This window comes from Acipenser ruthenus, chromosome 1 (genome assembly GCF_902713425.1).
Source record: "Acipenser ruthenus chromosome 1, fAciRut3.2 maternal haplotype, whole genome shotgun sequence".
In the NCBI taxonomy this organism is placed as follows: Eukaryota; Metazoa; Chordata; class Actinopteri; order Acipenseriformes; family Acipenseridae; genus Acipenser; species Acipenser ruthenus.
The window spans coordinates 102,482,809-102,509,558 of record NC_081189.1 but is presented as its reverse complement, the minus strand read 5'-3'; the positions used below and the strand labels follow the sequence as shown (position 1 = coordinate 102,509,558).

Genomic DNA, 26,750 nt, shown 5'->3' with positions numbered 1-26,750 from the left:
GATTTACCGGTACCTGTCAAATGCCGAGTCAGTAATGTCTGTCTGGGTGAGATCCAAGTGTGTTAAGTTTGGACAAAGTTCAAGCATTTGTCGTATCTGAAATACAAAACAAATAAACCTCTCTTTACCAATGCCATTACAATTATGTTTTCTTTTTTAAAGAATAGTTATATATTCTGTAGTTCATACCATTTTGCTGGAGAGAGCAGAGCTGTATGCCAGGATGAGAGATTTCACAGACGGTCCGACCACTGGAAGCAGATTTTTAATCATCCCATTAAGCAAGTGCTTCTCTCTCTGTGCAATGTTAATAGCTGGGGAATCTTCTGCAGCCTCCTCTGAAAAACAAACAGCGATAATACACATAGACTTCCTCCACACCTTTTAAAACAAAAGCAAATCAATGGAAATTAAAGGAATATTGCATGTACAGTGCCGAGAAAGTTTGTGAATGCCTTAGAATTTTCACACATTTCAAACCTAAAATGTTTAGATCTTAATCTAAGTCCTAATAATAGATAAAGATAACCTGATTAAACAAATGACACAAAAACATGATACTTGTTCAACATTTATTTATCCACTAGTGATTCAACATTCAATATCCATGTGTGAAAAAGTATGTGAACCTTTAGATTCAGTAACTAGTGGCACCCCCTTGAGCAGCAATGACTTCAACTAAGCATTTCCTGTAACTGTTGGTCAGTCTCTCACATCGGTTTTGAGGAATTTTGGCCCATTCCTCCTTACAGAACTTCTTCAACTCAGTGACATTTGAGGGCTTCCTTGCACGGGCAGCTCGCTTCAGGTCCTGCCACAACATTTTGATGGGGTTTAGGTCCGGACTTTGACTAGGCCATTCTAAAACACGGAATTTCTTCTTCTGCAGCCATTCTTTTGTAGATTTGCTTATGTTTAGGATCATTGTCTTGCTGCATGACCCACTTTCGGTTCAGCTTCAGCTCACGGACGGATGGCCTGACATTCTCCTCTAGAATCTTCTGATACAATGCAGAATTCATGGTTGTGTTAATGATGGCAAGCCGTCCAGGTCCTGAGGCAGCAAAGCAGCCCCAAACCGTCACACTCCCACCACCATGCTTGACGGTTGGGATGAGGTTCTTCTGTTCGAACGCAGTGTTTTATTTTCGCCAAACATAACGTTTCTCATTGAGGCCAAAAAGTTCTACCTTTGACTCGTCTGTCCAGAGAACATTGTTCCAGAGGTCTTGTGGATCATCTATGTGCTCTTTGGCGAACGTCAGACGGTCAGCAATGTTCTTTTTAGAGAGCAGTGGTATCCTCCTGGCTATCCTTCCATGAACAGCATTCTTGTTAAGTCTTTTTCTGATAGTTGAGTCATGAACACTCACATTAGCCAAGGCGAGAGTCACCTGCAGATCCTTGGATGTTACTCTGGGGTTCTTTGTGATGATTTTCCGCTTTGTTCTTGGAGAGATTTTGGTAGAACGACCGCTCCTGGGTAGAGTGACTGTGACAGTGGATTGGTGGAGCCCCAAATCCTTAAAAATGGTTTTGTAACCCTTTCTAGACTGATGAGCATCAATAACTGTTTTCTGAGGTCCTGAGACCAAACTCACAAAGCTTCTGATCTTTATATAGGATGGGGCCTCCCAAACTCACCCCTGAAGATCTACCTAATTATTTAAACACCTGATTCTAATCATCCCCTTAATTGAGCTGATAAAACCAGGGGTTCACTTTTTCACATACCCTGAATCTTAATTACTCATTGTCTGTCTAATTCATACATCATTTTGTTTCAAAAGACATGGAATTGGTCAATATAAACCCTATTGGATATTTAAGAAAAGACTTTTTGATTCAAGAAGGCTATCATGGTAAAACTATGGAATTTCCATAATTATCATTGGGGTTCACAAACTTGCTCAGCACTATTTTATTCTTGTTTACTGCATAACACATTTTTGTAAATCTGTTTATTTTCCCATTATTGGTGTTTCTTGTTTTTTTTTTTTTTTTTAAATTTAATGATCGCCAATTATTTTTTGTATTTTCTCCCAATTTTGAATATCCAATTATTTTTAGGCTCAGCTCACCGCTACCACCCCTGCGATGACTCGGGAGCAGCGAAGACGAACACACGCTGTCCTCCGAAGCTTCTGCCATCAGCCGAACGCTTCTTTTCACTCTGCAGAGTGAAAAGAATACAGCTCTGGGTAGCTCACAGGCAAGCCCGCAGTCGCCCGGCCAGACTACAGGGGTCGCTGGTGCATGGTGAGCCGAGGACACCCTGGCCGAACTAAGCCCCCTCAAGGGGGGCGCTCAGCCAATTTGTGTGCCACCCCCTGGGAGCTCCCGTCCACAAATCGGCAGTGGAATAGCCTGGAGTCGAACCGGCAACGTCCAGGCTATAGGGCGCATCCTGCACTCCACACGGAGCGCCTTTACCGGATGCGCCACTCGGGAGCCCCATTATTCGTCCTCTTAATAATCATCTTCCAGTAATTTCTGCACTCATGGATATTTGTTTAATAAAGTCATCAACATATTTTACCTTGCTCCTAACCATTATAAAACACCTTTGTTAACCCTTTGCGGTCCTATGTCGGACCTGGTCCAACATTGCAATTTTCCCTTTCCGGTCCAATGTCGGACCCTGTCCTACATCGGACCCTGTCCTACATCATCAAAAAGACGTAAAAAACATGTCTCTAGTCGTTTTTTGTCCAGAAAAGGCAGAGAACCATTCAATGGCCGAGTGAGACCGATAGGAGCCGAAAAAAGGGGGGTGTAAACCATGAATACAGATAGCCCCGGCACCACATAGATAACACAGACATAAACAAACAAGATAGCTGCTTCTGCATCCAGAGCTCAAAAAATTTCACAGACATTTGCAGAGCTTTTTTTAGATGTTATAGTAATAAAATAATGACTTGGTTCGCATTATTGAGAAGTTTGGTGATAAAACAAGTGATCAGGAGATGATTGATCAGTATGTACTACTATTAAGAGGTATGTGAAAAATATAGCGAACAAGGGGTGGGGTGGGGCGGGGCTGGAGATGCAGTACTGAGTGTGTCCTGTTGATATGCAGTGCCTCCCTGCAAACCTGTTTTACTGTGAAAAAAAATACTTTTAAACAGCACGTCTAAAATAAACTGTGTGTGAAAATAAATTGGACCTGACACTTCCGAGACGAGCTGAATAAATGGACCGCAAAGGGTTAATTTGCCCATTACTTTTTTCCTATATAAACCACCAACAGATAACCTGCTACTAACTCCCCACCTAGACTCACCAGATTCATCAATATCTGCATCTTCATCCCATTCTTGATAGGCTTTGCTCTCATCTTCTCGATTTTTTACCCAGTCATCATCGGGCTCCAGGTCCAGCTCTCCAGGCGGGCGGCTATAATAATCACCTGGCCAAAAAAAAATAAAAAAAGTTACAGCTTGTGTAAAAATGATTTTCTGACCAATAGCACAACATTCTATTTTTTGTCATCCTGCACACCCTTAAGGAATATTTTAATCTCAACATTTAAAAATAGACTAGCAGTATTTCTCATTTATGTCCTGTATTAAGATGCAAGATGATGTTCCAAGTTATAACAATCTAGCATTAAGTTTTATTACTTTTAAAAATATAATTTAGTTTCTGCTTGAAAGGCATCCCTTGTGGACTAAGCCGGAAACTTAGGCACACACAAACTCAGAAATGTATTTATTTACAAATTCTTAAGGTCATCTTGTGACTGAAATAAACAGCTCTAGAAGATACAGTGACTACAGAAAGTCTACACCCCATTTCAAAATGTTCACCTTTTGTTGCCTTATAGCCTGGAATTAAAATGCATTAAAATAGTTTTTTTTTCATTGATATACACATCCTACCCCACAACTTCCAAGTGAAAAAAATATTCTAGAAATTTGTAGAAAATTAATAAAAAATAAAAACTGAAATAGCTTGGTTGGATAAGTGTCCACCCCCAAGTTAAGTGGCCTCCAACGGTGTTAAATTGTAGTGATTCACATGATTTCAGGATAAATTCAAAAAGGTAAATGTCCTTGAGTGGCCCAGTCTGAGCCCCGACCTAAATCCAATCGAAGATTTGTGGCATTACTTGAAGATTGTTGTCCATCAACACTCCCCAAGGAACTTGACAGAGCTTGAAAAGTTTTGTAAAAAGAATTGTCAAATATTGCCAAATCTAAGTGTGCAAAGTTGGTAGAGACCTACCCCAACAGACTCAAAGCTGTAATTGCTGCCAAAGGTGCTTCCACCAAGTATTAGCAGTGTGGAGTAGTGGTTAAGGCTCTGGACTCTTGACCGGAGGGTCGTGGGTTCAATCCCCGATGGGGACACTGCTGCTGTACCCTTGAGCAAGGTACTCTACCTAGATTGCTCCAGTAAAAACCCAACTGTATAAATGGGTAATTGTATGTAAAAGTAACGTGATATCTTGTAACAATTGTAAGTCGCCCTGGATAAGGGCGTCAGCTAAGAAATAAATAATAATAATAATAATAATAATAATAATAATAATAATAATAATAATAATTATTAACTCAGGGGGGTGCAGACTTCACCAATTATTGATCTTTCAGTTTTGCATTTAATATATAATCTCTCAATAATGTGAAAAAAGTTCAAGGGGGTGTAGACTTTCTATAAGCACTGTAGAGGGTCTTTGTATATCAATGTTGTTGAATGAAAACATTTGAGTATTTTGTGAACGGTTTGTTACACACAAATGTGATTTGCATGACACACTAAAAACCAGGAGATGGTGATGCAATTAGCTTTATATATTGTATGTACCAGTGTTTAGATTTAAACATTTACACCATGAACTCCATAGAAAATGTCATTAGAGCAACAGTAGCTTTCAAAAAGACATTAAAAAAAAAAAAAAAAAAAAACCCAGTTGATGTTTACCTCTGGCCCAATGGACAGGATGGAGATGCTTCCAAAGAGATCCAGTTTTAGTGAGTTCTGACCAATCTGTACAGACCTGGCTACAGCGACACAGCTCCACTGGGCTGAGATATCTGAATACCTTCAGAATCACCTCAGGAGGAAGGTGGGAAACATGAACAGACTGTGTGTCCTTCTCAAAGCCTACAAAACAGAAATCCCACACAAAGATGATGATACAGCACACAGCAATAAGCTACATAGAATAAAGAACCGCTTTTTAAAAAATTAAACAATACATAGACAGTTTGAGTCGTTCATAATCAGAATGAGATACCATGGGTCAGCTTTCTTATTTTTGTAACCCCAAAATACAATTGGCACCAAGGTAGACGATAAACAACAGTCCACTCTGGAATACTTTTGAGTCTTTAAAATTAACCTTTTGTGTTAATTTTGTTTGTTTCCAGTTTTGTAGATTTATTTTAATATAAGGACAGTAAAACGCAACTGACGTGTATCTGAGTGTCATATATCCGAATGCTGACTGTATAAACCATATTCCTTTGGATTTAAGGATGCACTTCTTAAATGTTTTTTTCTCAAAAAGGGGCTGTGTCATAAATTAGAGTATAATTATGCATGTATTTATAAAAAAAAAATTAAATTTAAATAAAATAAAAAGCGCCAACAAAAGACTTGACTGCCCGAGTGCACAAGCAGGAACATGACTGACTGCCCGAGAATAGACGAACAAAAACATTACTGCCTGAAATCACCCATGACTTACAGGCAGTCATTTTAAAAGAAGCAGGAGTCATTGTCTGGGAGATGTCAAGTAATAATGGGGATAAAGGATGATGACTAGGGGAGATTTGTTGTTGTTACAGGCATGTTAATTTACCAGTATACAACTTGCTTTACCAATATGCTTCTATGTAAAAAATTGAGTATTCCCTTTGTATAAATGGTTCTTATATGCAGAATTCAGGTTGTAACTTTGTAAATGCATCTTTATTTGGCGTTTTATTTTTTCCTTAAAAGGGTGGGAGTCTAAAATTCAGAGGAATACGATATTTAACACTAGAAGGACCGGAGATATACTCATACCTAGAACAAATCAAAACATTTTTCTTTTTCATTTTACACACACACATTTATTTTACAAATCAAAACAAGACAATGTAAATAAATATCTTAACAGATATCGGTTTACAACATACATATTTATAAAACCGAAAAGATAGCAATACATTTTTACCTTTTCAACAGCAATCAGTTTATTATCAGGTGAGCACAAGCAACTGAACAACGTAAATAAACTTAGAAAAAAACACTTTACAGAAGCGCACAGCACAAGTTATAAAAAAAGTCAAATTTATTTTTCTTTTTTTCGACAAAAGGATATTCCTTTACCTTGAGTCTAAGGCTGTTCACAATCAATACAGATAATGCCCCCACGATATATATGATATTAAATTGCTACGATACAACTTATCGTAGTATTTTCAAAATATTGTATGTTTTGGTATTTAAAAAAATCTAGTCCACCTTCCCCTCTAGTTTGGGATTTTATTTTAAATCTCGTGAGATTTTAATTTGATTTTAAACAAGCAAATTATTAATCGCCATTTTTAAAAGTCGCTCAACGCTCTCGTGGAGCAGAGCGTTAAGTCATTTAAATCTGCTCAGTGTGCTTTCTGAGCGTTCTCACTCTGAGCGTCTCACTTACTTAACGCGCCCCGTATGTCTGCAGAACCCCCACCACTTGCAGCTGCAGAAGTAACAGAAGAATTGGAACTAGCACCTCAGTTAAAAAGATGCCACTCCCGAATTTGGGATTATTTTGGTTTAAAAAAAACGAAAAAGGGAGAACCAATTGAAGATGGTGAACCGATCTGTCTGGCTTGTAAAAATAAAGTGCCATCGAAAACTGGGAACACTTCAAACTTATTCAATCATCTTCACAATTACCACCCAAAAAGTTACGCAGCTGCAAAAGAAGCACAGCAAGCATGCAGCAAGAAAATGAAAATGAAAATGAAAATGCCTGTTAATCTTGGGACCAAGGTAAAATAATAATAATAATAATAATAATGATAATAATGATGATGACAACTTAAAATGTATTTAATTTGCATTGTCTACGTTATTATAATTACTATTTTGTACAGCTTGTGCAACTACTGAAATGCATTTAATTAAAAAACAATTTTTTTTTAGCTAATTATATTTGAATACATTAATCATTATCTTAATAAGTTTGCACAGCCAAGATATTTAAATAGAGGAACAAGGGTAAAATGAGAATTTAAAACCTAAAAGTAATGTAACTAATAATTTTGTCTTATTAAAAAAACGGTGTAGCATGTAAAAAAAAATCACTATCCTTTCACCACAGTAATTAAAAAAGTTTATGCAGTAGTTTGTAGTAAAAGACTACAAGTCAATGTAAAACTGTATGTATTTTGAGTAATTATAAAGTTCATGCACTTAAATGTGCTTTTTTATATAATAATATTTAGTTTGATTTTTACTCTTTCATTGATACATTGATGACATCAAACACTAACAAACCGCATTATATGGTAAAAGTGTACATATACAATGTTTTGGAGTATGGCACAATCCCCACCACTAACAAAGACCTGGACTGAAAATTGCCATTTTTAACTGGTTGGATGCAAGTAATCTTAAAATGTGATTCAAATAAAGGTAAATGTTTTTCTATCAGATTTTGTGTCCATCACTGACTTGGAAATATGAAAATGATAAACAGTAGGCCAAGATATTTCTAATTGAATACATGACAGTGTTTATTAAATAAAGTTATTTTAATATTACTTTATAGTAACTTATTTCACACGTGATGCCCTATTATAGACATGTACATTTATATAACAATGATGCTTCATTTTCCAATAGGATTACATTTTTGTGCCATTGTGAACTAATTTAAATATCTTATCGTAGGAAAAAAATGATTCAATAATCAAAAACTGAAATTTTGATATCGTAGCAACCTTACGCCTTTCTGCACAGGACACAGCTGTCCAAAGTTTTATTTTTATTGCACTTGCCAACCTGGCATTGGCATCTCTTGCGGCTGTCAGCGGGGTTGCCAGCGAAGTTGTTGTGCTAACTGTAAAATATATTCTCTCCTTGGTAAATTCTTCTCTGTGCATTCTTTGTAAAGTACCCAGAAGCTGATGGCTGCTAGGTCATCAGGTGTTTTACATTGTAAAACACCTGAAAAGGCCACCGTCGGGAGCCAGCTTTCACGGAATACTTCCGTGCCATCTGATCCAAAAAATCAACTCCATATTTTGTTGCGTTATAAAACTCCACGGTCTCTTGTATTTATTTTCACTAGTTCCGATGCTAATTGACTGACCAAAGCAGCGCAGCTGGCAAGCAGGCGCCAGCCTTCAAATGGCTGCTTGAAAACAATACACTGTCAGTCATTCACTCAGACAGAGAGTAGAGACTAATCTGATTACAGCTAAACACATTGCGGACTGGTAAATAAAAATAATAAAGTAGTATACCGTTCTGTATAAGCAAAATGCAATTGTTTTCTGTGTGGCCGTCAATGTGACTGCTCCCGGGGCTTTTAGGTATAATGTAATATATCTCCTTTATTTCTGCACTCCCGCGTTTCATGCTTTGTGAGAATATTTAATACATATGGACAGAAAGGTACACGAACGCACAGCCCCATATGTGTTACACGACTGGAGAAAACTACATTTTAAAACCAAAAACTGCCAAAAATGACTGCCACGGGGCTTCTAGTGTTAACCCTTTGCGGTCCTATGTCGGACCTGGTTCGACATTGCAATTTTCTCTTTCCAGTCCAATGTCGGACCCTGTCCAACATCATCAAAAAGGCGTAAAAAACAGGTCTCTAGTCGTTTTTTCTCTGGAAAAAGCCGTGAAAACCATTCAATGGCCGAGTGAGACTGACAGGAGCCAAGAGAAGCAAAAAAAAAAAAAAAAAGGGGGGGGTGTTCATGAATACAGATAAGCCCCAGCACCACACAGATAACACGGACATAAACAAACAAGATAGCTGCTTCCGCATCCAGCGCTCAAAGAATATCACAAACATTTTCAGAGCTTTTTTTAAGATGTTATAGTAATAAACTAGTGACTTGGATCGCATTATTGAGGAGTTTGGTGATAAAACGAGTGATCAGGAGATGATTTATCGGTATGCACTACTATGAACAGGTATGTGAAAAATACAGGGAACAAGGGGTGGGGCGGGGCTGGAGATGCAGTACTGAGTGTCCTGTTGATATGCAGTGCCTTTTAAACCTGTTTTATTGTGAAAAAGAATACTTTTAAACAGTGCGTCTAAAATAAACTGCGCGTGTGAAAATAAGAAATAAATAATAATAATAAATTGGACCTGACGCGCCCGAGACGTGCTGAATAAATGGACCGCTAAGGGTTAATAGCAAGAACCACCTTTGTTTTGCAACTTTGTAAAAACTCAAAGCATGTAATTAGTTCCTGCATGAAATTCCCTCCCATTTGGAGACTACTAACAATCCTAAAAAGAGGGAGGTGAGAGTGTGCACTAGAGCAACATAAAAAAATTGACTAAGTCTGCTTTAACCTTCAAAAGAACACCTGGGGCATTATTGTTTGTAATTATCTTCCACGAGGTGTTCTGTTGCAGGTTAAACACAATACCATCCCCATTTCCTGGCCGGTATCACCAACAAACTCCTTACCTTCATCCACTTTCTCATCTGCAGAGTACTTGAACACTTTGTGAAGTTCCTCAGCTTGGTTCCACAGGCTTAGCCCCTTTAACAGCTCCATTGTGTCCCAGCGCCTCTGTGAGCTATGCTGAGCAATCACCTTCTTCTTGATATCCTTCAGCTCTTCATAGGTGAAATACTCCATCAGCATCGGCTGGAACACCTTGCATTACAAATAAGTGAATTCAATTGGAATTTTGTTTGGGTCTATGTGCATGTTAAATATTTTTTTTAATTTTTTTTAACTTCTTAAAATGACACCATGCAGTATTAATAACGTGTTTAAGTGTATTGTTTTTTTTTTTTGGTTTACTTTTCAAAATTAAATTCTTAATTAGCATGAAATTAGAGAAGTTAAACAAAAACACAAATCTAGTGACCATGTGAGAGTCCAGATAAATATTTAAAAAATTCTAAAAAACGCATTAACATTTTCAGCAATACCCAAAACTTTTTTTTTTCAGTCTCCCTATTTCCAATGAAATATATTTGAAGTTGTTATTCTAACACACACATAAAAAGGCCCTTACCCAGCACTACCTTTTAACATTTCCCAATCATTTCTGTAACAAAATAGTGCATCTCCACAACCAGTATTTTAACCAGTTATTTTAATTGTGTATTATGCATCACTTCTATGTACAAACAATCTGACATTTGTGAAATAGATCACTCCCGGTGAAATAATTTAATGACAAGAATAAATGATGAAACTCAAACGCTGATGTAACACACATACCTCTTCCTCCTCTTTCATGTGAGGCAGGAAATCCTGAGTAAACTCTTCCAGCCTCTCCTTCAATTGCTGTGCATAGTTCAGCTGTTCATATTCATTCTAAAAAAGAATATAACCAGCATACAGTGATTAATTTGAAGGGACTACAGACCCTTGAATGCATTAGACTTTCTAAAAGGGAATTAAAAAAAGGTAAAGGTATTAATGTGCCAAAAAAAAAGCCTTGGCCAGCAACACATTTATCTGTTATTGAATATCCTTTTGACCAGTAGTCAAATCTGAAAAGTAGAAATAAAGTTAAGCAATCAGTTTATTGGCTGCAATCTCCTTCATGTTCCGTTTGGTATCAGCTTGCTTATTAATATTGACCACAGAGGTTTAAGTATAAATAATTATACCATGACCGCCGACAATACCTCATTGTATGATCTCATTTTTTTGTAAAATACCTCTATTTTGTAGTCTCTTGTATTAAATTGAATAATTAAACATCGTTTTAGTATGTGCAATGGTGCATTCTAATCATCTGTTACCCATTGCTACAGTATTAGGATCACCATGCACTTAAGAACGCCTGTGTGTGGTTTTTTTTGTTTGTTTTGTTTTGTTTTTGTATTTGTCAGGAGCTTCAGTAATTTAGAGCTATAGAAATGATTATACGATTAGTAACTTTCTAAATGATTAAATGTAAAATACACTTACTGAACACAGAATTGTGAACTCTGGCTTTATTCCATATTGGCTTTTGATCTACAGATTTCCCAATCCTTTCCCAGCAGCACACTTGTTAGCTAAGCAATTTCTCAGAAGAGTACACTCATAATGAAACATCCGTAACAGGGGTTCTCAGCATCTCTGTGGACTGTTTTCTAGCTACACATTGTGTACATGTCCAACTACCAAAACGTACAGAAATATCTTAAAGTGAAAGTAACTTTAATGTTTTACCAGTAAGCCTACTGTATTATATTGTCATCTCAAAACATGTTAAATGTACATAAACCAGAAAAAAATAGATAGATAAAGCTATGTGTTATCATTAACGTGATAAAACACATAATCAGAACGATTAAACAAACATCCATTTAAAAAAAAATAAATAGTGCTATTATGTTTCAGTTGTACTCATAAAAAGCCATTTCAGGAGTAGCGTATCACCAGTCTATGATTAGGGTGGGCGAACTGTTCATCCTCTCATTCTACCACCAACTAATACAGTTGAATAGTTGTATACCTTTGTGTAATTTAGGTATTCACTTAAATTCAGGTCACTAGATTTCAGTTTACAAAAGATCCCTTATTTTGAAAACTAAACGTTGACAGGTATGCTCGCTGGAAGAGTTTCCACTGAGAGTATTTTTTTTTTTTTTTTTTTCAGCGTCTTCATGCACTACAAGGATTATAATTAGGGCTTCTGTTTTTCGGGTTTTATTAATTGCATTTTTCAGTGTTTTCTTTTTGGTTTTTTTAGCTATTTTCGAGTTATGTAAATCGTCTTTTGTTTTTGATATACTGTATGAAATTAGTGTTTTTGGTTACTTTTCAAAATGCGTGAGCGTTTTTTTTTTTTTTTTTTTGTCAAAATATGTATAGTAGTAACTCAACAGTACTTGCACACTTAACTTGTACCTTCTTTCCTTTGCTGTCTTCCACAACAAACTCCCTATGATCACGGGCACATTCTTCTGGGGTTTTTGTGTGTAGGCATTTTTGTACATTTTGCCACAATTCTATTTTAAATCCTCCGTATTTTAACTAACAGAGTTTTAAATCCCACTAACAAGCCTCCATCCTGATTGTAATCAGGTTTTAAATCTCATAAGAGGAGTCTCCAATAAAAATGTAGGAATGGGCTGTCACTCAGTAGTTGGGGCGGGCTTAAAGTATTCAGAACGAATCAATAATGGATGCAAGTCAGGAAAGCAGGACATTATCCAGCAGCACTGAGAAATGTATTTATTATTATTTTTGTAGTAGGTTTTATTTTTTAATGGGAAATGGTTAAAGTCAATGTGAATTGATTAACCATTTCCACAGTTTTTCTAGTGTTTATTGGCTATCCACCGATTTCATTTTTTTTTGTATCAGGGGTGTTTTATCGGTTAAACCCAAAAATCAGAAGCCCTAATTATAATCCTTGCACTAAATAAAGCTAATGTTATGGAACGACCACCCCCAAGTCACCTGAACTGGTCCTAAATTAAGTTACGAGTTATTTGGTTTAAACATCAATATTATTAGTAACCGGACAACCAAGAATGTTTGTAATGTTGTTGAAGCTGACACCCTGGGAAACAGCTTGATGAGATTCTAGGATCAATAAGCTACTAACAACCAAACAAGCAAGATGGGCCGAATGGCCTCCTCTCGTTTGTAAACTTTCATATGTTCTTATGAAGCCAGGAGGTGGGAAAGTAATTAAAATACAACAAAACAAATATGTAGCGTTAATATATAAAGGTCAACCTTGCTTTTCCGTTGTAGTCATTTTCAGTATCTATATGTGTGCCATTACAACTACCGGTACTATAAAGTTTTGTAATATGGATTTACTGGTTGTAATTGTTTTTGTTTGTTTGTTTGTTTGTTTGTTTTTCTAGGGAGTGAGCAGCACATGCTACCACACTGCTGTTGATAGAACAGGTCCGGATTAACAAGGCGCAGTTCCACAAACCTGGCCAAACAAAATCAAACTTCTAAAAAGGCTACTTGTGATGGATTTGGGTTGTTACCGCAGCTGAAGCAGGCAGGCGAGAGCTGGAATGGAGGCACGGAGACAGAGATGCGGTTTGAACACGCCGCAGAGGCGCGCAGTATTTATTTACAAGACATAAACACCACTTGCATACAATACCAACAATGGTAAGGTATTGAGGGTATATACGCCGAGCGTATTAGAAAGCAAAAATAAACACAAACAAATCAAATAAATATAAGTATATATTAATACTAACATTCCTGATTTTAGGAATTCAATACCAATGAGACCCTAATCTCTGGACATTTCATCAACCAGAACATCACAAATACCAAAAAGCAAAGAATTATTAGTTGCCATTTTAAAAGTCGCTCAGCGCTCTCATGTAGCAGAGCGTTAACAGCGTGCTTTCCGAGCGCTTTCACTTGGAGCAGCTCAGTTACTTAACGCGCCCAGTATTGTGCAGTGATTATGTCATATCACTCTATGCAATCTAAGTAGGAAATTGAAATACTACACACTGTAAACAAGAAAATGGATGTCTCTAAAAGGGCTAAAAATGTGTCTGCAGCAGATCACGTAAAGCAGTATCCAGCAGGAGTTTTACACAGTGATGGAGGTAAGCTCTTGTTCAGTATGTCCTGCAATGTTACTGTATCACTACCGAAACTCGTCTGTTTACAGGCATTTCGATTCACCGAAAAGAGAAAGGCAGAAATCCAGAGCAGTACTGTGACTGCTTTTGCAAAGAAACAAGAAACGGTGACTTCCATGTTCCAAAAGTCCACTTATTAAAGTTTGACATGACAGAGGCATTTGTTTGCGCAAATATAGCTTTTGAAAAATTGGACAACCAAAAGTTATGCAAATTCTTCAGACAGTGTTGCAAATGGTGGAGTGATTCCTTCATTAACCCAGCTGAGACATGAACACTTACCTAAAGTTGAAGAGTATCACAAACAGGAGATTATGGAGTTGGTAAAAACAGTCTGGTTGCTTGGCAGTGATCGCACTGATGAGTCGACTGATGCACAAGATCAGTATGTGTTACACATTGTACTTGTTTTGCAAGACCTAAATGGTGAACATGCACCTCACGTACTAGAACTGAAAGCTTCTCCTTGCAGATACACTTTACCTACAGGCTGTTAATTCCAACGCTGTTAATTCCAAGCTATTGTAAAATGCTAAGGGCGTCTGCTAAGAAATAAATAATAATAATAATATATATTTATTTTATAATTATAATTATATATTTATTTTATAATTTATATATATATATATATATATATATATATATATATATATATATATATATATATATATATATATATATATATATATATATATATATATACACACATACATATATATATATATATACATACATACATATATATATATATATATATATATACACACACACACACATACATACACACACACAGTGTCTTGCAAAAGTATTCAGACCCCTGACCAATTCTCTCATATTACTGAATTACAAATGGTACATTGAAATTTCATTCTGTTTGATATTTTATTTTAAAATTGAAACTCAAAATCAATTATTGTAAGGTGACATTGGTTGGGAAATATTTAAGAAAAATAAAAAACTGAAATATCTTGCTTGCATAAGTATTCAACCCCTGTGCTGTGGAAGCTCCCAGTTTACACCAATGAAAGAAATTGCCCTAACGAGGACACAATTACCTTACCATTGGCCTCCACCTGTGAACCATTAAAGTTGCTGTCGGGGATCACGTGACCTGCCGACAGGGATGGATGCTTAAGTCTGCTACTCCCTTCCGCCCAACAGTTTTCTTTTTCCTTTAAAACTTTATCCGGGCACTGTTCAGCCACTTAATTCGATAAAAGTTATCATAAAATATCAGAGATGGCAACGAAATGTGATAAAGACATGAGTTCCTCACCATCAAAGAAAAAGTTAAAGGATTTGACTACTGACCTCCCCGAGTCACAGCTGCGTGCTACCGTTGCGGAGTTGCTGAAACAACAGCTCGGGGATTTGCAGCCCCTAATGAGACAAGTGATTCGGGAAGAACTTCACGGTTTAACGGAGAGGCTCGGTTCCTTGGAAAAGGATTTGAAAACATTTACTTCTAAGTCTGACAATATGCAGGTAACTGTTCGGGCGGTCAAACAGGAGTCGGCCGAAACCAGACTCTCTTTTGATAAATTGCAGAAGAAGCTGATACAGTACGAGGACAAACAGCGCCAAAATAATCTAAGGCTTGTGGGGTTAGACGAGGGCGAAGGAGGGATGATCCTATCACATTCCTCCAACGTAATCTTCCTAAATGGATTCCGGCTTTGGAGGGCAGATCTATTGAAATCGAAAGAGCCCACCGCATTTACAGCGGAAAGGAAGGCCGTAGAGATAGGCCGCGCACCTTGATTTTCAAACTGCTGCGTTACAACGACCGCCAGGCCATTCTCGCTGGAGCTCGGACCAGCTCCACTCTGCAACACGGTGGTTGTTCACTTCGCTTTTTCCCAGATTACAGCAATATCACAGCTCAGAAGAGACGGGACATGTCGCAAGCCAGGAAATGTCTGACTCAGAAGGGGATCAAGTCTTTCCTGATTTTCCTATCCAGCTCTGGTTAAGGTGTTTCATGGGGGGAAACACTGGTTATTTAAAACACCTATGGAAGTTGAAGATTTTGCGGTCTCTTTGGAGTCTGCGGGTTCTATTTCGGCAATGGACGCAACTCAGCAAGGAATCTGAACTGTTAAACGATGTCCGAAGTTAACCAGGACTTCAGGTTTGACAACACTGTCATTACAGATTGCTCAGTTTATTGACAAATTATTTGTTAATGTAGCTGCATTTGTGCTATACTGTAAAGTTTTTTTTTTTTTTTTTAAATAATATATTTCTGCGGGGTTAGGTTATAAGATTAAAAAATAATAAGCTGATATACATACTGTACTGTGCAAAAGTTTTAGGCAGGTGTGAAAAAATGTTGTAAAGTAAGAATGCTTTCAAAAATAGACATGTTAATAGTTTATATTTATCAATTAACAAAATGCAAAGTGAGTGAACAGAAGAAAAATCTACATCAAATCAATATTTGGTGTGACCACCCTTTGCCTTCAAAACAGCATCAATTCTTATAGGTACACCTGCACACAGTTTTTGAAGGAACTCGGCAGGTAGGTTGGCCCAAACATCTTGGAGAACTAACCACAGTTCTTCTGTGGATTTAGGCAGCCTCAGTTGCTTCTCTCTCTTCATGTAATCCCAGACAGATGATGTTGAGATCAGGGCTCTGTGAAGGCCACATCTGACCAGATTTCTCTGGACAATAGATGGGTGTACCAGGGTCCCACTGTTTTCTGCCAATTCTGAGCTGATGGCACTGCTGGACATCTTCCGATTGCGAAGGGAAGTAAGCATGATGTGTCTTTCATCTGCTGCAGTAAGTTTCCTTGGCCGACCACTGCGTCTACGGTCCTCAACGTTACCCGTTTCTTTGTGCTTCTTCAAAAGAGCTTGGACAGCACATCTGGAAACCCGTCTGCCTTGAAATTTCTGCCTGGGAGAGACCTTGCTGATGCAGTAGAACTACCTTGTGTCTTGTTGCTGTGCTCAGTCTTGCCATGGTGTATGACTTTTGACAGTAAACTGTCTTCAGCAACCTCACCTTGTTAGCTGAGTTTGGCTGTTCCTCACCCAGTTTTATTCCTCCTACACAGCTGTTTCTGTTTCAGTTAATGATTGTGTTTCAACCTACATATTGAATTGATGATCATTAGCACCTGTTCGGTATAAATGTTTAATCATACACCTGACTATATGCCTACAAAATCCCTGACTTTGTGCAAGTGTACCTAGAAGAATTGATGCTGTTTTGAAAGCAAAGGGTGGTCACACCAAATATGGATTTGATTTAGATTGTTCTTCTGTTCACTCACTTTGCATTCAGTTAATTGATAAATATAATCTATTAACATGTCTATTTTTGAAAGCATTCTTACTTTACAGCATTTTTTCACACCTGCCTAAAACTTTTGCACAGTACTGTATATATTTTGTCTTGTGGTTGACTTATGAGTCGGGGCGGGGGTTTAGAGATCAGAGCGTTACCTTGCTGTGTTGGGGGGTCACGGATCAGTGAAGTTTTATGTTTTTGGCAGATAAGAGAGTTATTTATACCTCTCTGCTGACTGCCTTGTGTTTATTGTTAATATGTCTCAGTGCTTTCTTTCTACGGATCGGTTCTTTATTGTTGTTCTATTTGCCAATGCTTGCCTACAATTAAATTGTACTGTTTTGCATACCATATATGTCTGATTTCTATTTTAACTGGTATGTTATCTTTTCACACAATGTGCTGGCTGCTGCAACTAGTAGAATGCACCCTGTATCTGTCTTTATTATGTTTGTTTTCTTGAGAGAGAGGTTTTCGTTTGTTTACTTTGATCCACCATGATGGCTGATATTAATATTGTATCTTGGAACATCCGTGGCTTAAACAATCCTGTTAAACGCACAAAGTGTCTCAAGTTTTTGCACCGTAAAAGGATATCGATTGCACTAATACAGGAATCTCATCTTAAATCTGATGACATTCACCGCTTTCAAAATAAACACTTTCGTGTTGCAGCATACTCTTCTGCAAATAATAAAACAAAGGGGGTTCTTATATTGGTAAATAGGAAACAAACTTTCTGCTGAAGGATCTGGGGGTGACGACTCAGGGCGTTTTGTTTACTTGCTAGGTTCCTTGAACAATGTTAAATTTGCTTTTGTTTCAATTTATGCCCCTAATGTCTACGATATTAACTTTCTTCCTGGTATAGCGAATGTTTTTCTAGATTTCTCCGAGTACCAGTTAATAATAGGAGGAGATTTCAATGCAGTAAGTAATCCGGTTCTAGATCGATCTACTCCCAATTCAGCTGATAACTGTTTGAATTCGTCAGTGGTTTTTAATAATTTTATTAGAGATACTAACTCGCGGGATATTTGTCGTTTGAAGAATGAAAATGCAAGGGACTACACATTCTTTTCTGCTCGATACAAAACCTATTCTCGGATTGACTATATTCTTACCTCATCTACACTTATTGAATATGTGACAAAAATTGACATACTGCCAATATTAATTTCGGATCATTCCCCAGTACTGTGTAATATATCACCTACAATATGCCCTCCATGTGCAAAGAGATGGCGCTTTAATACTTCTCTTTTACAAAATTCTGAGTTTATTACACAACTTTATAATAAACTACAAGAATTTATTAAATTTAATTTCAGTTCTGCTAAGAATCCTCAGGTTCTTTGAGAAGTTACTAAGTGTTTTCTGAGAGGTAACTGCACTGCATTTTCTTCCCATATACACACTTCTAGAAACAAACAAATTATTAACCTTGAAACCCAAATTCAAATTTTAGAGAAAGGACAGAAGCAGGCTTTTTCTGATAATAGAGCAAAACAATTAAATATTCTCAAAACCGAATTTAAAGCCCTGACGTTGTCGCGAGCAGAATTCCTCATTCATCGCACCAAGCAAAATTATTATTATCACGGGGAAAGACCGAGTGGCAGCAATTAATGCGATTAAATGTAACCAGTACATTATTTAAAACTGTAAATAATGTACTGGTTACAAAACCTAAAGAAATTAATAAAATATTTCAAAAATACTATTCCAAACTATATACATCAGAGACCACTACAGATCACATTGCTTGTACAAAATTTCTAAGCGAACTAAATTTACCTAAATTGGATCCTGATCAAAGTAAACATCTTGATGCACCTATTACATTAGAAGAATTAAAACAGGGAATTAAATCTATACAAAAGAATAAGTCTCCAGGCTTAGACGGCCTCCCCCGAGTTCTTGCTAGCAATATGGGATATAGCTGGTCCTCTTATATTGAACTCTATAAACTACGCTATTGAAACAGGATCTTTTCATAGGGACCAAAATACAGCTTTAATCTCACTATTATTGAAAAAAAATAAAGATCCAAATGAATGTTCCAGTTATCGTCCAATTTCCCTTATATGCACGGATGCAAAGCTTTATGCTAAGGTCATGGCTTCTAGATTAGAACTATATATTGGTAGTTTGATTCACTTTGATCAAACAGGCTTCAAGAGAGGGCGTCTAGCTTCTGACAATATTCGTCGACTACTACATGTCATTTGTGATGCTGACTCCCACTCTGAATCTTGTGCATTTTTTTCCCTGGATGCGGAAAAGGCATTCGATCGAATGGAGTGGCACTATCTCTGGTTGGTCTTGGAAAGCTTTGGATTTGGTCCAGGTTTTATTCATATGGTGCAAGTACTATATAATAATTCCTTGGCGTCTGTGATGACTGGTAGCTGTCAATCTCCCCCTTTTAAACTTCAATGGGGAACGCGTCAAGGGTGTCCTCTCTCCCCATTGCTATTTGCTCCATCGTTGGAACCGCCAGCTCAAGCTGTTAGACAAAGTACAGATATTTCTCCAATAACAACCGCAGGCTCAAAACATTACATTTCTCTTTACGCAGATGACATTCTTTTATATCTTTCAAATATTTCAGAATCAACTCCTCTTTGTCTAGCACTATTTACTAGATTTGGCAGTATGTCTGGTTATAAAATTAATTGGGCTAAATCAATTTTAATGCCTCTGAATCTACCTGCAAAGAATGCAGTACTCCCTATTACAATCTCAACTGATAATAAATTTACATACTTGGGAATACAGATTCACCCCTCTCTGCAACTTATAAACAAAGTTAATTACACTACTTTATTTGACAAAATTAAACAACACCTGCAGAGATGGTCTCCCTTGCATTTATCTTTACAAGGCAGGATAGCTACGATTAAAATGAACATATTACCAAGATTCAACTTTTTATTTTCTATGTTACCCCTATCCCCATATCCTACTTTTTTTAAGGAAGCCAATTCTATTATATCGAAATTTATTTGGAATGGAAAACGTCCCCGCATTCGCTTAAAAGTACTACACAAAGGTCAATGGTGGATTGTCTCTTCCTGATCTTAAACTATACTATTGGGCTTTTCAAGTTAGGGCCTTAAAAACATGGACCAATATAGACTCAAAAGTTGCCTTGCGCAATTTGGAAGCAGTTATAGTTCGCCCACATAGACTATAGGACTTATTTACTGGCATCCCCAAGAAAAACTTAAAATTTAAAATTTGTCCCTATTGTTGCAAATTCATTAAAAACTTGGCACAATGTGGAAAAATTTATGGGAGGTCCATTTAAGTTTTCTCATTCATCTCCTATTTGGAATAATCATTTACTGACAGGAGGTAAGCCTTTTATACCTTCCCTGGTCAAATAGCGGTGTGTATAGTTTTAAAGATATTTTTAACAATAAAGGCCTTTGAACATTCCAAGAACTCAAGGAAGACTCCTCTCTCCCAGGTCTTTCTTATTTTCTATATTTAAGACTAAGGTCTGCTTTACGTGCCTATGGGGTTCCTTGGGACTCAAATGTATATCCTCATCCTTTGATAGACTGGTTGGTCACAGACACCTGTTCACGAGGGACAGTCTCAACTTTCTATGGACACTTGCTAAAACAAGCATGTAATACTCTACCAGTTACAAAAATTTGGGAGCGTGAAATGGAAAAGCTGGGTTTTTCTCCTGATTGGGACAATGTATGGAACAATACATTTTTAGCTTCCAAGAACCCAGCTCACCAATTAATACACTTTAAACTTATCCATAAAGCATATGCTACTCCATACATACTTTTTAAAATGAAAAGGTCCCCTAGTCCGCTCTGTACAGTTTGACAGGCTGGTGCAGTGGGCTCATACCTACATATGTTTTGGGAATGTCCGATTGTGGCTGCGTTCTGGGACAGTGTAGCTCAAACTATTACTGAGCTGACTGAGGTTCAGATCATAAAAAATCTGGTTGTATTTCTATTGAATGATGACTCCTCCCTGGGCCTTTCTCAACACCAGAGCAGGATACTTCTTGCAGGGTTAACTGCAGCCAAGAAATCAATTTTACGGCTTTGGATAGACCCTACTCCTCCTATGATTGCTACCTGGCTCTCGGACTTTAGAAGCATTGTTTTTTTGGAATGCTCCACAGCCAGGATTAATAAGGCACGTCTGACAACCATACAGGCATGGAATGCAACTGCTGCCGATTTGGCTACGCTGATGTCTAAATGATTTGTCCCTCAAAACTCAGCGCTCAAACAAGAAGGAGACTTGAGAGAGAAGCCAAAGAGAGGCCAACAATCACTTTGAAGGAGCTACAGAGTTCAGTGGCTGGGAGTGGAGTAATGGTGCACCAGTCAACCATATCAAGAGCTCTGCATAACACTGGCCTGTATGGAAGGGTGGCAAGAAAGAAGCCGTTACTCAAGAAGTACCATCTGAAAGCACGTCTGGAGTTTGCCAGAAAGCATGAGAGTGACCCAGATGCGATGTGGGAAAAGGTTTTGTGGTCAGATGAGACCAAGATAGAGCTTTTTGGCCAAAACTCAAAGCGCTATGTGTGGCGCAAACCTAACACTGGCCATGCCTCAAGACACACCATCCCTACAGTGAAGTATGGTGGTGACAGCATCATGCTTGGGGATGCTTCTCATCAGCAGGGACTGGGCATCTTGTTAAACTGAAGGAAGAATGGATGGAGCAAAATACAGGGAAATACTGCAAGGGAACCTGCTTCAGTCCGCTAAAAAACTGAAGCTTGGGAGGAAATTCACCTTTCAGCAGGACAATGATCCCAAGCACAAGGCCAAAGCAACATTGGAGTGGCTCAAGAACAAAAAGGTGAATGTCCTACAGTGGCCCAGTCAATGTCCTGATCTCAATCCCATTGAGAATCTGTGGCACTATTTGAAAATTGCGGTCCACAAGCGTTGTCCAACCAACCTGAACAACCTGGAGCAAATCTACCAAGAAGAATGGGCCAAAATCACTCCGACACTGTTTGCAAAGCTGGTACATACTTACCCCAAAAGACTTAAAGCTGTTATTGCAGCGAAAGGTGGCTCTACCAAAAATGTGTGGGGGTTGAATACTTATGCAAGCAAGATATTTCAGTTTTTTATTTTTCTTAAAAATATTTCCCAACATAAAACAAATGTCACCTTACAATAATTGATTTTGAGTTTCAGTGTTTTAAAATAAAATATCAAACAGAACGAAATTTCAATATACCATTTGTACTTCAGTAATATGAGAGAATTGGTCAGGGGTCAGAATACTTTTGCAAGTCACTGTGTATATATATATATTATATATATATATATATATATATATATATATATATATTTTATGTTAATGATTAAGTTAAGTTACCCAAATACAAGCCTACATTAGCAAAATGCAAATATGTACATATTTCGCTTGTTAACTTTTCAGCACAATGATATATAAATAATGTGTGGCAGACAACGCTCGTTTTTTATAAGACAGTTCCACTATCTAAACTGATTAACTGTTGTCTATGGCCAGAATCTAACAATGTTGCCTTATATTTTCAGTCCTATGTGTTATTACCCTGAGGGAGGGAGTAATAAGCTAACAATTATTACTCCCTATTTGTATGTAAAAATAATGTGTTATCTGTATAATGCGATATCTTGTAACAATTGTAAGTCACCCTGGATAAGGGCGTCTGCTAAGAAATAAATAATAATAATAATAATAATAATAATAATAATAATAATAACAAATCTATAATCAACTAAACACTCAATAAGCCTATATGTTATTTGGGTCAGTAAGAAAACAAATCCAAAAATTGGACCAGGAATGTGTTAAAAAAAACATATCATAAAATATGACAATTGTTTATGGGCGAGGCATGTAGGAAAGTAAATGTATAATCTCACCTTAACATTCTTCAGTCCCTTTTCAAAGAGACTGAGCATTTCGGAGAGCTTGTTGTCCGAATGAACGTTATAAATAGTTCTGCAGCGCTGCTGCAGCAAACCAATAATGTATTCGTTTTCAATTTGCTCGTGCATCTTGAACTCCTTGAATGTGGCACACAGCGACCGCAGAAAGGATCGGAAGTCACTGTTGTTTGAAAAGTTGGTCTTCGACAGCTACAGTACAGTACAGGAAAACATGATAATTTGTGGTTAAACAGCCAATGTTAAGCCCCATACACTTTTGAGAACCAATATTTCACGTACTACAATTATAAAATGTGCATAACCTAAATTATGTCCTATTCATTTAATCATATGTTTTACATCATTAAACACTGTGTACACACGTAATTGGTTGAACATATAAAAGTACCGGGATGTGACAAACTCAAAATGCTATAGAGCAGTTTATTTGCAGATCACCTTTTACAAATGTTTATAAAATACAAACATTAGTCTTTACACAAGTGACACTGACACTGAAGAGGTACTACTGGAATGGGTTGTGGGTTTAGATTTATACATGTAATGTTAACGTTATAGATTTTATAATATGTTTGAACAATATTACAAGATTGCATGTATGTTATTTAAAAATGAGTTGAAATATTTATTTCAGAAATCTGTATTCGTATACTTCTAACCTTGTTAGAAGGGTTGACAAGCAACACTATGCAGAAAAAAACTAATACAAACCAAAAACTTTTTTAAATTGAAAACTAATCCCCACAGATAACAAAACCGTATGTTACTTCACACTGTACTCTAGCAATCTTTAGTTCAAAACAGTAGCACATACCTAGAAATAATTAAATACGTAGCAGGTCCTAAGACGTAAACAAACATTCCCCTTTGCTTTGTCGGGTAGATTTAGTTTTGGTTTGTTTTGTTTTGTTTTTTAACCTCATTAAATAAATTAGTCAACCGTGAGAGCTCACCTTTTCACAATAAACACCAACCAGATGTTTCATCCGCCAGTGCGGGCCTGTAAAGACATCAACTTCTTCGGGAAAAGGAGCCATTTTCACTCCTCCATGGAGATAGCACTGCTCTGCTACAGAGGTGCGTTCGGATTTCCGATAGGTGAAGCTTGATAGGAAGGAGCCATACTCACTCTACTGTCATGTGACCGTCGAGCAACCAAGGCTACGTGATACATTGCGCATACGCTGTTAGAATACAACACAAGATATTCGACTCAGCAAAATAGGAAGTTGTCAATGCTAGACTCAACACTGATTCATTGCTTAATTTATAAAGCAGACTTAAAAAAATATATATTTAAATAACTCATGAGTCTAAATGTATTGTTAAAGTAATGATACGCTATTTGTATGTGCTCGATAAACACAACGTAAATAACAACGTTGGCATACTTGCCAACATTTGGAAACTGTTCAGCGGGACGTTTGTCCCGGGGGGTGGGGGCGGTTAATACGCATCATAAACATGGGAGGGGTCATACGCAAAAAGCACATGTACGTATCCCCCTCAACTCAACACCACACGACAAGCATGAGAAACAGACACAATGAAGCGTTCTTACCTAGGTTAGTGATCAGCAGATGTGTCAGACGCACAAAGAGCACAGGGTGTGGTTTTCACTAACTCTAATGTGCAGAATATATTACTTTTTTCTATGTGTAAATATCTGGACTTTCTTCCAATGCATCGGGACGCTGGACATTTGCTAGGAAATCGGGACTGTCCCGACCAATAGGGACTGTTGGCATGTATGTGTAGGTACAAATATTATCGTTTTGATTTACACTGACTGATCAAAAATTACAGTTGCATTTATATACAGTATTTATAATATATAACTCGACATCCCACGGCGATGCCACTTAGTGTTGACTGTTTACTTATCCAAGGTGTCGAGTTAACCAACAATGCTGGAGATGGCTTCTTATTCGGCCAGCTACTTATTCACATTCCAGTTTCTTATTCGCATACCGCAAATGTAACACAAATTGAATAAGTAACGGTATTTCAGGGGTTAAATCGCTTTGGGCCAATTATTTCAAAGTTGATTTTCACAGAGGGGGGAGCCCCTCTATGTCACCCATGGGTATTTTTCCCCGCTCAAAACGGATTTTGAAACAAAAACAGCGGGCAAACATGGCACAGACAGAAAGTTGGCATGTTATCCAATTAATGCAAACTGAATAAGTAACTGGTTTCAGGGGTTAAATCATTTTGGGCACCTGAATATAAACAGCACATGTTTTCACAAACGGGATGGCCATCCTGGGGTTTGTATGTTTGTGCAGGTGTGGGAACGCAGTGTTTGAAGCGGGGAACGACGAGTGAGAGAGACGAAAACGGACCAGTAAATGGAGCATCCCGCCAATAAGTATTGGGCTGATGGTATGCCGGTGTGGAATGAGCGCGAACTGCCGAGTGTTTTTAGCCTGTTTGGTAGTCGATTGGAGTAAGAAGTGCACAGAATAGGCTATATTGCGATGATGGTTTCTCTCTCGCTCTTTCTGTGTGTGTTCCCTCCCCTGCACGGACATTGTGTGTGTGGTGTGGGTATTTGTACTTTTGTACCGTGGTATTGTTTTATTATGACAGTTTTACCGTGTCATTGAATGTGTATCTCCATTTTATTGCTGGATAGCAGCGTTGTTGCATTTGCACTTTAATACATGACCTCATTCATGTGAACCTTGTTTAACTGTTTGAAATCTTGCTACCTGTTAATAGGTGAATGGAATTGTTGTATTATTATATCAGTACCGTTTGAAACTAGGTGTTGCTATTGGAAGTTTACAATAAACAAACGCTTGTTAAAATGTATCGGTGTGATTTTCTTGGTGACCTTGTTCCTACATTTTTTAGATCTGTTATCTGAATAAAAATAACCTAAAGGATCTTCTGTAATTTGTTAAGTGCGTTATCGCACAGAACTAGTGTAGTCAGGCTACATTAGTATTTCTATATTCAATACTTGCTACATCTTGTGATATTTTGGAATTAAAGGCAGGTTTGTGGTGCGTTTGTACGCTTCCGTGACCTTGCAGGTGTTACACAAAGTTGATTTTCACAGGAGGGGGAATCCCCATGTGTATCTATCCAGGCCTAAAACGGATTTGTATACGAAAACCGCATTCCATTTCGCACTACACGTTCCCACGCCTGCAAGGACAAAGCCACCATGAAAGACAGACACACATACATAAACTCCAAGGAAGACCATTCAATTTGCAAGAGACGTGCTATTTATATTCAGGTCGGAAAACGATAAATTATTCAATTAGTCAATAGCAAATAAGGTATAAATGGTGGGGTGGAGAAGTTACTAAAAAGTGAAAAATCAACTACAAAGTGTTAACGTGCACTAATCAAATCTAAATGTAAAATTATAAATGTAACCAGGTGGTTAAAAGAGAGTAGTTTTATATCGGCCACATGCAGGACTATCCCGTTAAGGCACTGAGTTATAAGGGATTGCATCAGAATGGGTTAGGCAGAGTGCGCGATAAAATCCGAAAATCTCTGGATGGAGAGAGATGCATTATGAAGCACCTATTGTGCAGTTTGACTGGAAGGATGAAAACCCGACATAGCGGGTGTGTATACTTTCATGTAATGTAACAATGATCCTGTTGTTGTTGGTTAAGTACAATTTTGTGTTTTGTATTAAGTATAAAACATGTTAAATTGTACTGAATTCCAAAATATTATGTAACACGTGTGGAGGCGGCAGGCCCTGGT

At 37.5% G+C, this 26,750-nt stretch overlaps 1 protein-coding gene across 1 annotated transcript in view; it reads right to left on the bottom strand.

Moving 5' to 3' along the window:
- Positions 1 to 24,190, bottom strand: part of LOC117421339 (F-box/LRR-repeat protein 5-like) — a 35,995-nt gene extending 11,805 nt beyond the window's left edge. Inside the window, exons 1-8 of the mRNA XM_034035627.3 lie at positions 23,969 to 24,190; positions 22,989 to 23,204; positions 10,420 to 10,515; positions 9,651 to 9,843; positions 4,930 to 5,112; positions 3,287 to 3,412; positions 190 to 338; positions 14 to 96 (exon numbers count right to left, since the gene is read on the bottom strand). Of these exons, the coding sequence (XP_033891518.1) occupies positions 14 to 96; positions 190 to 338; positions 3,287 to 3,412; positions 4,930 to 5,112; positions 9,651 to 9,843; positions 10,420 to 10,515; positions 22,989 to 23,204; positions 23,969 to 24,052 (1,130 nt within the window). The 5' untranslated portion in view covers positions 24,053 to 24,190. The remainder of the gene's footprint in view (positions 1 to 13; positions 97 to 189; positions 339 to 3,286; positions 3,413 to 4,929; positions 5,113 to 9,650; positions 9,844 to 10,419; positions 10,516 to 22,988; positions 23,205 to 23,968) is intronic.
- Positions 24,191 to 26,750: the final 2,560 nt, after the last annotated feature.